Source organism: Mobula birostris, unplaced genomic scaffold (assembly GCF_030028105.1).
Source record: "Mobula birostris isolate sMobBir1 unplaced genomic scaffold, sMobBir1.hap1 scaffold_1119, whole genome shotgun sequence".
NCBI lineage: Eukaryota > Metazoa > Chordata > Chondrichthyes > Myliobatiformes > Myliobatidae > Mobula > Mobula birostris.
The window spans coordinates 67,637-81,384 of NW_027274160.1; the positions used below are offsets into that span (position 1 = coordinate 67,637).

At 44.5% G+C, this 13,748-nt stretch overlaps 1 protein-coding gene across 1 annotated transcript; it reads left to right on the forward strand.

The window, feature by feature from the left end:
* Positions 1-1,709: 1,709 nt before the first annotated feature.
* On the forward strand, positions 1,710-13,199 carry LOC140192303 (tetraspanin-4-like; the record flags this gene model as incomplete). Its single annotated transcript, XM_072249967.1, has 4 exons — positions 1,710-1,775; positions 6,327-6,428; positions 10,325-10,456; positions 13,116-13,199. Coding segments are annotated over exons 1-4 (384 nt in total), but the record flags the coding sequence as incomplete, so codon positions are not given.
* Between the last annotated feature and the right edge of the window lie 549 nt (positions 13,200-13,748).

Genomic DNA, 13,748 nt, shown 5'->3' on the forward strand with positions numbered 1-13,748 from the left:
CTAACATTAGTGATTGAGAAGCTCCAGTATCTCTAAAGATTCTTATTGGCACTGGAGTGGATCCTTCTCTCAAGGATACAAATCCTTCGGTTATAAACTGTTCATATCCCCTCTTAACTTGGTCAGACTCTGACAAAACTTCATTGGTATTTATCAAACTCTGTGGATCTACAGGTGTTTCAATATGCTGCACACAAGCATCTGGGACTGCTTCCTTCTCTTTCTTCTTCAATCGAAAGCAGTTGGCTATTACGTGTCCAGGTTTCAGACAATAATTACAAATAAGACCAAAATGTCTTTCCTTCGCATGTCTCCCCTCATCCTTACCTTTCTCACGAACTTCAGGTTTAATTTCTGGTTTACCTCGACTCTCTGTGCTATTTTTCCTTTTAGAAGTCCTACCTGGAGAAAATTTACTCTTATGAATTAAAGCACACTCATCAGCTAATTTAGCAGACTCCTGCAATATAACAGTATCCCTTTCATTTAAGTATGTCCTCACTTAACAGGAATGCTCCTTTTAAATTCCTCCAGTAAAATCAACTCTTTTAATTTATTATACTCCCCATTCGCATTTTTAGAGGAAACGCATCTCTCAAAACATACAGATTTCTCGTAGGCAAATTCCACGTAAGTTTTTTCCACAGATTTCTTCAAATTTCTGAATCTTTCTCTATATGCTTCCGGAACCAACTCATATGCCTTCAATATATGCTGTTTCACAATATCATAATCCAGTGCTTGCTCAGCATTTAAAGCTGTATAAACTTGCTGTTCCTTGCCTCTAATTACACTTTGCAACATCACTGGCAATCTCTCTTTCGGCCACTCTAAACTCAGAGCAACAGTTTCGAAATGCTGGAAATATTTGCCCACTTCCGCTTCATGAAATGGAGGAGCCAAAATAACCTCATGACTAGCAATAAATTGTTTTTGTTAGAACCAGAAGACTGATTTTCCATCCTTAATTTCTCCACCTCTTGCTCAAATTCCCTGTTTTTATTTGCTTCTCTTTTGGCCATTTCCACTTTAAATCATTCAAACTTTATCTGTTCAAGATGTAACTGCATTTCCAGTGTACTCATTGGAAACCTCCCTAACACCTCATCATCAAACTTTCCCAAACTTATATAATACTCCGTGATTTTTCTCTGAATTACAGGCTTTGTTGGAACCTTTGTAATTGCTTTAATATCCAACCTTCTAGCAATCTCCGATTCAACAGTTTTTCTCGCCTTTGCTAATTCTTCCGGGTCAGGCCAATCCATAAAGTCATCAATATTCATTGCTGCTGAGTACCACCACACACCAATCAAGCAAAAGAATTGGGTATTTCCCTTTTTCAAATCAGGTTGATAAATAAACAAGCACTTAAGCTCAAAATCGGAACAATCCCGGATGAGCCCCCAAATTATGTCACGTGACCGGCAACAATGAATATAGAATTGAGTCAGGTTCTATAAACAAATGAACATTTATTAAACTCTGCTCAATATTAAAAAAAAACGAACGAAAACCTTAACTGGAAGTAAACTGCTATGCGGCCATTTAACAAACTGCTAAACTCAGTACTAGTTCTTAAAGCGGTAAATGCGAAAACAGTCTTAAAGTGGTAAATTCAAACACAGTTCTTTGAATGGTAAATTTGAAAGTCCAAGAGATTTATACAGTCAGTTAAGAGAGACTTTCCTGAAGTAAAGAATTCCTCGATGACGCGACATTACTGCCAATCCCAGCCGGAACCTGCCTTGTCCGCAGGATTCACGACAACGGAAGTAAAACGGTTTAAAGGCTCTGACCTCCTTCCTCTGTAGAATCGACTAGATACTGCACAACCTTTTCTGCTACTTTTAGCAGAAGTTATCTCATGCAGATCACTCTTACTTGAACGAATTCAATAACGGTCGATCTTCAGGGTCCCGTCTTCACTCTCCAATGTTACTGAAAAGATACATCAACAAACGTGGCAGCGATTGGTGAAGCTACCGGCCCAACACTTCTGTACCTTACAAAAGAAAGTAAAACTCCATTTTAAAACTATACTGCGTCATGAGATTAATACACAGCATAGTGGAGCATCTCACTGCCGATTTAAATTGAAAACTAACCGTCACCAGGGGTCTACACTTATATACCTGGTGAGAACAGGTCATCATGTGACCTCACATCGGTGGGAAAATTACATCATGTGACCTCTGCAAGACCATTACATCATCCTCATAAGACAGTTACAAGGTATCCATGAGTATGTAACAGTGAAGGAAAACTGTCCCTTCTGCAACTAGAAACAGGCCGCGATTGGGGCTAACCGGGCTGCCAAGGATTTATCAGCTGAGTGGCCCACTTGTCCTGCAACCACTCTACAATTTGAAGACTTTCTTTACATCACTCCAAACAGCCTGGCTCTAATTTTAGGGTATGCAGGGTCCCACAATTACCAAGCAACGTATTTTCAGTTACAGAGTGAGACAGCCGCCCCTGGGTGTGATACGCATTGCTCGATTTGAGATTTCCATTCCCCTTGGGTGGATTTTCTCCCTCTAAGTGAAGGTGTGCAGCCACTGTCTATGTGGCCATTGCCTGTCCTGGTGTACGGGGCTGAGACTGCGGGGAGCCTGCAGTAATGGACCTTGCGTTGAAATCTTAGCTGGGATGTGGCAGGCGCGAGGCTCCCTCCAATTTCCAGTGTCCTGTGCAGTGTGACCTTGCCTGAGTAAAGTCATGAGAGAGTTCTCACTGTCATGGATTATTTTATTTAGCACCGGTTGGTGTAGATGGTAGATGACAAAGTTAACCTCCTTTATTCTCTCTGATAGTGAGGGTGTCATCACAGTGCTCCCAGTCCCAAACTCTGAAGATTTCAAGAGATGTGAGTGAGATTGCAGCTCAGAGTCTGCAAGTTCAAAGTTCACAGTAAAATTTATTATCAGAGTACTTACATGTCACCACATACAACCCTCAGATTCTTTTTCTGTGGGCATACATAGCAAATCTATAGAACAGTAACTGTAACCTGTAAACATCAGGAACTGTAAACTGTAAACAAACTGTGCAAATGCAGACATAAATAAATAGCAATAAATAACAGGCATGAAATAACAATATAAAAGAGTCCTTAGATGAGTGTAGCTATCCCCTTTCGTACAAGAGCCTGATGTTTGAGGGGTAGTAACTGTTCTTGGACCCAGCGGTGTGAGTCCTGAGGTACCTGTACCTTCCACCTGATGGCAGCAGTGAGAAAAGAGCCTGGCCTGGGTGGTGAGGGTCTTTGATGATGGATGCTGCTTTTCTATGGAAACGTTTCATGTAGGTGTGCTCAGTGGTTGGGAAGCTTTTACCTGTGATGTACCGGGCTGAATCCACGGCAGGATTTTCCACTCCAAGGCATTGGTGTTCCCATACCAGGCCGTAATGCAGCCAGGCAGCACACTTTCCACCACACACCTATCGAAGTTTGCCAAGGATTTCGATGACATGCTGAACCTCCGCTGAATCCTGAGGAAGTAGAGACACTGTTGTGGTTTCTTCACAATCGTATTTATATGCTGGGTCCAGGACAGGTCCTCTGAGATAGTGACAACCAGGAATTTAAAGTTACTGACTCTCTCCACCTCTGACCCTCTAATGATTACTGGCTCATGGACCTTTGGTTTCCCTCTCCTGAAATCTACAATCAGTCCCTTGGTCTTATTGACGTTGAGTGAGAGGTTGTTGTTATTACACCACTCAGACAAGTTTATCAATCTCCCTCCTGTATGCTGATTCATCACCCCCTTTGATACAGCCCACAACAGTGGTGTTGTCAGCAAACTTGTATATGGTGTTGGAGCTGTACTTAGCCACACAGTCATAGGTGTAAAGCCAGTAGAGCAGGGGGATAAGTTCACAGCCTTGTGGTGCTCCTGTGCTGATGGAGATTGTGGAGATGCTCTTGCCACTCCTAACTGACTGGGATCAGAAAGTGAGGAAATCCAGGATCCAATTGCACAAGGGGTATTGAGGCCCAGGTCTTGGAGTTCACTGATTAGTTTTGAGGGGATGATGGTGTTAAATACCAAGCTGTAATCGATGAAGAGCATCCTGATATATGCACTTTCATTGTCCAAATGTTCCAGGGTTGTGTGAAGAGCCAACGAGATAGCATCTGCTGTAGACCTGTTGCTTCAGTAGGGGAATCCGAGTGGATCCAAGTCACCATTCAGACAGGAGCTGATCTGCTTCAACACCAGCCTCTCAAAACATTTCATCACTGTGGATGTAATTGCCACTGGGCGATAGTCATTTGGACAGGTTACCATGGTTTTCTTGGGCACCAGTACGATTGAAGCCTGCCTGAAGCAGGTGGGTACCATACACTGCTGGAGCGAGGGGTTGAAGATATCCATGAACACACCAGCCAGCTGATCAGCACAGATCTTCAGTACTTGGACGGGTACTCCATCCGGACTGGATGCTTTCCTTGGATTCACTCTCTTGAAGGCAGCCCACATGTCATCTTCAGATACTGAGACTGAAGGATCATGGGGAGACATGGGGGTGCGCGATGGTTCCTCCCTGATCTGGTGGTCAAAGTGAGCATAGAAGGATTGAGCTCATCTGGAAGCAAAGCTCTGCCATCCCCTATGTCACAAGATTTAACCTTGTAGGAGGTTATGGAACTCAAACCCTGCCACAACTGCCCAGCATCCCTCATTAATCCAGTCTAATCCAGAATCTCCACTTTACCTGAGAGATGCTTTCTGGAGACCATACCTGCACCTCTTGTAGCAATCTTGATTTCCAGACTTGAATACCTCTGGTCTGGCTCTCAGCAGATTCCACATTTCATTGTTCATCCAGGGCTTCTGATTGGGGAAAACCTGGAATGATTTCATGGGGACGCCCTCATCCCCAGCTGTTTTAGTAAAGTCTGTAATGACCCTGGTGTAATCATTCAGGTCCTCAGATCAGTTCTTGAACACGGCTCAGTCCACTGACTCGAGGCAATCCTGTAACCGTTCCTCTGCCTCTCGCAACCACCCCTTCTTTGTCTTGATCTGTGAAGCCTGGCTTTATGGGCTCTGTCTGTGTACAGCTAGTAGGAGGACAGCCAAATGGTCTGATTTGCCAACATCTGGTCTGCGGTACTATAGCAGTGGTCTAGTCTGTTGGGACCACTGGTGCAACAGGTTACGTGCTGGTGATAATTGGGGAGGGTTTTCTTCAAACTGACCTGGTTAAAGTCACTGACTGTAATTTGAAATGCTTCGTGATGGGCTGTTTCTTGTTTACAGACACCATGCAGTTTCACATGTTCCTTATAATCGGCCACTAGTGGTATATAAACTGTGGTCAGGATCACAGATGAAAACTCCTGAGGCAAATAGAATAGCCTGCATTTAATCATTAGTTGTTCTAAGTCAGGGGAACAAGAGGTCAACATAACTCAACCAGAACTGACTAAAATGCACACGTTGCTACCTTTTTCCTTAACAGAGTTCATGGTTTGATCCATTCTGAAAATCGTTGTATCATTGCATCTGGTGTATCTGCATTTAACCAGGTATCAATGCAATGAACAATCGAGATCTGACTCTGATGCAGCAGCCTTCCCCTGAGATCGTCAGTCTTATTTTCCAGTGACTGTACATTCGCCAACAAGATGCTGGGTAGAGGAAGCCTCGTCCCACTGCCTTTCAGCCAGGTTTGAATTCCACCTCTCCTGCCGTGTTTTCCACCATGGCGTTGACCTTTATTACTCCACATTTAACCATCATATGTGCGATCTGAAGATCACTGATGTAATTTCGTAGTCCATTGTTAAGAGGAAATTTACATGCCCACCATCTGAATCTTCCCTCTTCTCACTGCTACCATCAGGAGCCTGAAGTCCGACATCACCAGGTTCAGGAACAGCTAATTACCTACAACCATCAAGTTTTTAAACTGACCTGCACAGCGCTAACCCCATCTCAGAACAGAACACTACAGACCACCTCTTGCACAGCCTCTGGTTATATTTTTTTGCTGAATGCCTTATTCAATTTCTATGTAGTTTATATGTGTGTTGTGTGCACTCACACACCTGTGATGCTACAGCAAGAAGGTTTTTGATTGTACTTGTGCACATGACAATGTGTAAAAAGGCATGAGCCTAAAACATGGAAATGTGGTTAGTGACAAACACAAAGGTCAGCAAGGATATGGTGGCTCTTTGGCCTGTTCCTGTACTGTTCGATTCTGACTCGATATCCACTCACAGCACTCCGCCCATGCTCTCACAAAACCCACAGCTTTACCCTGGATCAAAGCTCTGCTAACACAAGCCTCTGTCCTGTCTACTTCAGATCGACACTTACGCCCGTGAGGACCTGAAGGAGGGTCTTCAGCTGTTCGGAACAGATGGGAACATTGGTCTCACTAATGCCTGGAGCATCATACAAACAGACGTAGGTACCACCCACTCTCCATTTCAACTGCATGGCAGTGAGGGGCTCAAAATTGGTCTTTTCCTGCGGGTCCTGAAATTCCTTCTGATTGACACTCCTCTCCTTGGCTGCCAGCAGAGAGGGCATTACGTTGTCTAAATCGAATCTCAGTGTACTTCTGAGTGGGTGCCAGCCTGAATTACAGGTTAAAACTGGCGAAACCCTCTAAAGCAAGGGTTCCCACCCTTTTCTATGCCATGGAGGTGTCTGGGCTCCCCAGGCTGGGAACTACTTTCAGCTGCTTCTTCAGTGAGCTTCACTGCATCAGAAGGTTTATTCCAGAGATTGCAGTTTGATTCAGAACTTCCCTGATAAGTCCTCTTAGAACTTCTCTGAAAGTGATGTTGCAGGTAGATAGGTTGGAGAAGGCGGCTTTTGGCACGTTGGGTTTCATCAGTCAGAGAACTGAGTAATGAGTTTTGATGTTATATGCATTTGTCAAAGACATTAGTAAGGTCACATCTGGACCATTTGACCACTCTGTTATAGCAATGGTGCCACTAAGCTCAGGAGATGTTGCCAAGACTCAGAGGCCTGAGTTATAGGGAGAGGTTGGGTGGCTGGGAAGTTTTTCCTTGGAACATAGGGGTGAATGCACACGTTTGTTTTCCCTGGGAAAGTGAAGAAAACCTCGAGGGTGTAGGGTGGGAGAGGAGAGATTTAAAATCTGCCAGAAGAAATGGTTGAGGCAGGAACAGTAACAGATACTTAGACAGATAGGAACTAATTAGAGGGAAATGGGGCAAATGGAACTGGCTTAGAGGGACATCTTGCTCTGCTTCATTTGTGGGTTGTCTTCATTATATAAACCAGTACCTGATATTAACTGATCTCAAATCTTGTTTGAGGCAAAACTTCTCAATGAATTTGGGTTTCTTCAACATCATTCACAAGGGCACTGTTGTCAGTGAATGCTGAAGAGACATATTAAATAACCCAATCCACTAAATAGATTCTCACCCACTCCTATAACATAGAGATCCCACAAGAAGAGCCATCCTTTTCCTGTATATCCTGTCACACTCCTGACAATGTCACATGTCCCTGTCCACGTGCTTGGGAAGTGTACTCACCCCACCCATCTTGTCCACCAGTCGAAAGCAGCAGATCATTTTGCCTGACAAAGACTGCAGGACTTGGTGTAATCCCGCTCTGCTGTTTATTTCGTCACGGCTGAGAGAGTCAGAGAATCATAGAACAGGGAAGAAGGCCATTTAGCCCGTCTAGTCCATGCTCAACATGTTGCTCATCTAAGCTAGACCCATTTTCCTGCCTTTGGCCCATGCCCCTCCAAATCTTTCTTATCCATTTACCTGTCCAAGTACTTTTAAATGTTGTTAATGTACCTAGCTCAACCACTTCCTCTGAGTGAAGACGTTGCCCCTCAGGTTCCTATTAAATCTCACTCCTCTCACCTTAAACCTCTCTAGTTCTTGATTCCTGAACCCTGGGGAATCAGACTGCACCATTCACCTTGCCTTTGCCCCTCATGATTTTATACACCACCACAGGATCACCCCCATAGGACGAGGACTAAAGGACGAGCCTGTCCAAGCTCTCCCCGTAACTTGGCCCTCCAGTTCTGGCAATATCCACACATATTTTCTTTACACTCGCTGTTAATGCCATCTTTCCTGTAAGAAGATAGATAACCAAAACTGTAAAAGAAGATATAAGGTTGCTTTGGCAAGTAAGGTGAAAATAAATCCAAAGGGTTTCTACAGTTATGTTAATAGCAAAAGGATAGTGAGGAATAACACTGGTCCCTTAGAGAACCCTATGTGCGGAGCCAAAAGAAATGGGGAAGATTTTGAACAATTTCTTTTCTTTGATATTCACTAAGGAGAAAGATATTGAATTGTGTAAGGTAAGGGAAACAAGTAAGGTAGTTATGGAAACTATGATGATTAAAGAAGAGGAAGTACTGGTGCTTTACAGGAATATAAAAGTGGATAAGTCTCTGGGTCCTGACAGGATATTCCCTAGGACCTTGAGGAAAGTTAGTGTGGGAATAGCAGGGGCTCTGACAGAAATATTTCAAATGTCATTAGAAACGGGAATGGTGCTGGAGGATTGGCGTATTGCTCATGTTGTTCCATTGTTTAAAAAGGATTCTAAGAGTAAACCTAGCAATTATCGGCCTGTGAGTTTGACATCAGTGGTAGGTAAATTGATGGAAAGTATTCTTAGAGATGGTATATATAGATATCTGAATAAACAGGGTCTGATTAGGAACAGTCAACATGGATTTGTGCGTGGAAGGTCATGTTTGACAAATCTTATTGAATTTTTTGAAGAGGTTACCAGGAAAGTTGATGAGGGTAAAGTGGTGGATGTTGTCTATATGGAATTCAGTAAGGCCTTTGACAAGGTTCCACACGGAAGGTTAGTTAGGAAGATTCAATCATTAGGTATTAATATCGAAGTAGTAAAATGGATTCAGCAGTGGCTGGATGAGAGACACCGGAGAGTAGTGGTGGATAACTGTGTGTCAGATTGGAGGACGGTGTCTAGTGGTGTGCCTCAGGGACCTGTACTGAGTCCAATGTTGTTTGTCATACATATTAATGATCTGGATGCTGGGGTGGTAAATTGAATTAGTAAGTATGCAGATGATACTAAGATAGTTGGAGTTGTGGATAATAAAGTAGGTTTTCAAAGCTTGCAGAGAGATTTAGGCCAGTTAGAAGAGTGGGCTGAAAGATGGCAGATGGAGTTTAATGCTGAAAAATGTGAGGTGCTACATTTTGGTAGGACTAATCAAAATAGGACATACATGGTAAATGGTAGGGCATTGAAGAATGCAGTAGAACAGAGGGATCTAGGAATAATGGTGCATAGTTCTCTGAAGGTGGAATCTCATGTGGATAGGGTGGTGAAGAAAGCTTTTGGTATGCTGGCCTTTACAAATCAGAGCATTGAGTATAGGAGTTGGGATGTAATGTTGAAATTGTATAAGGCACTGGTAAGGCCAAATTTGGAGTATTGTGTACAGTTCTGGTCACCGAATTATAGGAAAGATGTCAACAAAATTGAGAGAGTACAGAGAAGATTTACTAGAATGTTACCTGGGTTTCATCTCTTAAGTTACAGAGAAAGGTTGAACAAGTTGGGTCTTTATTCTTTGGAACATAGAAGGTTGAGGGGGGACTTGATAGAGGTATTTAAAATTATGAGGAGGATAGATAGAGTTGACGTGAATAGGCTTTTTCCATTGAGAATGGGGGAGATTCAAACAAGAGGACATGAGTTGAGAGTTAAAGGGCAAAAGTTTAGGGGTAACATGAGGGGGAACTTCTTTACTCAGAGAGTGGTAGCTGTGTGGAACGAGCTTCCAGCAGAAGTGGTTGAGGCAGGTTCGACGTTGTTATTTGAAGTAAAATTGGATAGATATACGGACAGGAAAGGAATGGAGGGTTATGGGCTGAGTGCAGGTCGGTGGGACTGGGTGAGAGTAAGAGTTCGGCATGGACTAGAAGGGCCAAGATGGCCTGTTTCCATGCTGTAATTGTTATATGGTTATATGTGATATGGTAAATAGTCCAGGCACAGCCACACCAATGTCTTGTTTAACTGCAACACAGTGTCACAACATCTATACTCAGTGCCCTGACTGACAAAGGCCAGCGTGCCAAAATCTTCCTCACCAACTCTATCTACCTCTTTTAGGGAACCATGCACTAATACTCCCGAGTCCCTCTGTCCACCAGCCTCCCAGTCTCCTTGGGCTCTATCCAGTGGAAGTAGGTCAGAGCTGGATGATAGAGTGTAAGGCTTGGGGAGGAATGGTAAAAGGTGGAGAGTCACTCTGTGCTGGAGGTCATATTCCTCTGACCTGCCTGTGTCATCTGCTTCAGTTTAGATGTTGTGGGGTGTCAAACTACACGGATTGGTTTGAGGTCTTCAACACAACGCAAGTTCCAGACTCCTGCTGCCGGGAATACACAGTGAGCTGTGGCCGGCACGCTCCAGAAACTTGGTGGAAAGATGTAAGTACTGGAGCAGGTCAACATGGTCTCTGCTCACCGTGGGCTGCGGGGAGGCTAATTTCCACCTGCGGGAGAGTCTACAGCCAGCAGTTTTGTTTAAAGATACTGGGTAGCTCAAAACAAGATGATTCAGTTTTCCTCACAGTCTCTTCCTCAGAGGGCAGTGGAGGGAGCACACCGAAGAGATGAGGCAGAGGTTTGAGGTGACAGGAGGGAACTTTAAAGGGGAACTGAAGGTAGGGTTTTTTTGCACACAGTAGTTGATATCTGGAACTGGAAGGCACTGCCAGAGATGGTGGAGTCAGATACGATAAACACACTGATGAGGCATTTAGGGAGCCAAGAACAGGCAAGGTGTAGGACGATATGATGCTACTGTGGACAAATGGAATTCGTCTAGATGGCCAGAAGGGGTCATAGAGTCTGTTTCTGCACTGTGAAATCCATAACGTGGAACATCAGCTGACTCTTCCTCTATCCTCTTGCCTGACCCTCCCTGTTAGTGTTACTACAGCCTTCAAATAAGGAAGGACAAATCCAAATCAGCCCCTATTCACCTGAAACTTGGCTGCCTTCTCTCCTGCACCCATCACACACAGCCCCCACCCCATGTGGTCTGAAGCACCCCAGCAGCACCTTTATTTTGAAATCACCCATGTTTAAGTTCTTCGTAGGTCTGGGATGTCTTCACCAGTAAAGTCTCCCTCTCCATCTGCCCCAGCCTCTCGTCGCTTCGTTGCCCTGGTGACTGTGCTTTTAGGGTCCCATTCCCTCACCTCCTCAGATCCCCTGTCCTCCTTTTGAGTCCAAGCTCCCACCTGCCCTGGGAGGAAACACCCTTTCACTTTCCTCCGAGGAGCTTCACTGATGAACAAACTCTAAGGGGAAAGATTAATAATGAATAAGGTTTCCTTTAAAAACTACATGAGTACAAGGGGAAAACCTAAGGGTTCGGAAGCTCCAAATGCTTTTTCTTTCAACTTTAATTGATGTTAAATCTCACTGCTTGAATATGCAATATGCAGGGTACATGTCCTGGCCCGGGAAAGGCCTGGGCACGGTTTTTGGAGACATAGAGTCATACAGCATTGACACAGGCCCTTCAGCCCAGCTGCTTCATGATGCCCGAGATTCCGATCTTAGCTAGTCCTATATTCTTGCATTTGCTCCAAATTCCTCTCACCCTTGGCCTATACAGCTTCACCAGAGCCCTGTTGGCTGGCCTCTCACGACAGGAGTGTAGGCTTGGACTTTGTGTGGTTTTCCTATCCGTGTAGTTGTCCAAGTGTTTCTTAAACATTGTTAAGGTACCCACCTCAGTCTCTTCTGCTGGCAGCCCACTCCATACACACACCACTCTCTGTGTGACGGAGATACCTCTCAGTTCCCTTTTAAACTTTATAGTGAAGAACTTTGTTTGCCACGCAGACAGTTGATTCCACTGAGGTAGCACAAATGGAAAGGCAAAAACAAAATGTAGAGTATAGTGTTACTTTTACAGAGCAGGTGGACAAGGGCCATGGATGAGGAACTTTGGGAGGTAAAGGGTTAATCTTTATTGTACAAGAAGTCTGTTCAAGAGATAACAGTGGGATAGAAACTGTCTTTGAGCATGGTGATGCGTTTGGCTCAACAGAAGTGGGGTAGAACAGAATAAGAGGGTGGGAGGGGTCTTTGATTATGTTTGTCGCTTTCCTGAGATAGTGGAAGGGAGGTTGGTTTGTGTGATAGACAGGCTACATTCACAACTCCCAAGCAATTTCTTGCAGTCTTGGGCAGGGTAGGCGTCATAGTAAGTTGTGAAGGATATGGATGGGATGCTTTCTGTGGTGCTCCTGTAAAAGTTAGTGAGCATCATGGGGATATGCCAAATTTCCTTAGTTTGCTGAGGGAGTAACACCCTAGCCAGGGGAGACATCACTGTTCATACCACCTCCCAATCCCTGCAAGAATTGTACGTGCTTCAGTGGGATCACCTCTCAGATGTTTCAGACCACAGACCTGGTTGGCTTAATCTGGCCATATAGGGTGAGGAATCAGCCAGTTTCACCTTTCATGGACTTTCTCTTCTCCAAATGTGATCTTCCTCCAGTGGGGGATCTGAAGTTGACCCAGGTACAATCTGACAAAGGCTGGGTATACCAGGAGTAATATCTCCACTTAAGAGGATTTATGATGGCAATGTTTAAGGGATGCTTCAGGAGGATTTCGACAGGGAATCAAGGGATTTAGACCATTTGCAGGCGAATGGGGTAGATTAACGGAGAGCCATTGCAGGTGAAGGGTCTTGAGTTGAAACACGCTCTGTCCTCTTTCTTTCACAGTTGCTGCCTCATCTGCTGAGTGCCTCCAGCACTTTGTGTGCTGCTGGGCTTCAGTTAAATTGGGGTCATGGTCAGCACAGATATGATGGGCCAAAGGTCCTGTTGCAGTTCTATAAGACCTACAGATGGTGGATTGGCCCTTTCAGTGTCCGTGCATGAGAAAGGGACTGGCCAGGTTGTGTGATGACGATCAGATGCCCCTGATCTCAGGCCCTCAGTCCGGTGGCTCTGGCTACAGGCAGAGTGTAGGCAGGTTTGTCTCACCACCAGCTCCCAGGCTACATGTTCTGAACAGTGGGGTGTGAAAATAACGTGGTGCTGTGAACTTCCAACAGGCTTGCTACGAAAGAGTCAAGTTGTGGCTCCAAGACAATCTCCTGGCTGTGGGGACCTTCGCACTCTGCACGGCCCTGGTTCAGGTAATATTCTGTCAAAACACCAACCCTTGTCCCCTCCCCCCAAAAAATGGGCTGAAAAATGGCATATGGAGTTTAATACTGACAAGTGTGAGGTATTGCACGTTGGAAGGACAAACCAACGTAGAACATACAGGGTTAATCGTAAGGCACTGAGGAGTGCAGTGGAACAGAGGGATCTGGGAATACAGATACAAAATTCCCTAAAAGTGGCGTCACAGGTAGATAGGGTCGTGAAGAGAGCTTTTGGTACATTAGCCTTTATTAATCGAAGTATTGAGTATAAGAGCTGGAATGTTATGATGAGGTTGTATAAGGCATTGGTGAGGCCGAATTTGGAGTATTGTGTGCAGTTTTGGTCACCAAATTACAGGAAGGATATAAATAAGGTTGAAAGAGTGCAGAGAAGGTTTACAAGGATGTTGCCGGGACTTGAGAAATTCAGTTACAGAGAAAGGTTGAATAGGTTAGGACTTTATTCCCTGGAGCGTAGAAGAATGAGGGGAGATTTGATAGAGGTATATAAAATTATGATGGGTATAGATAGAGTGA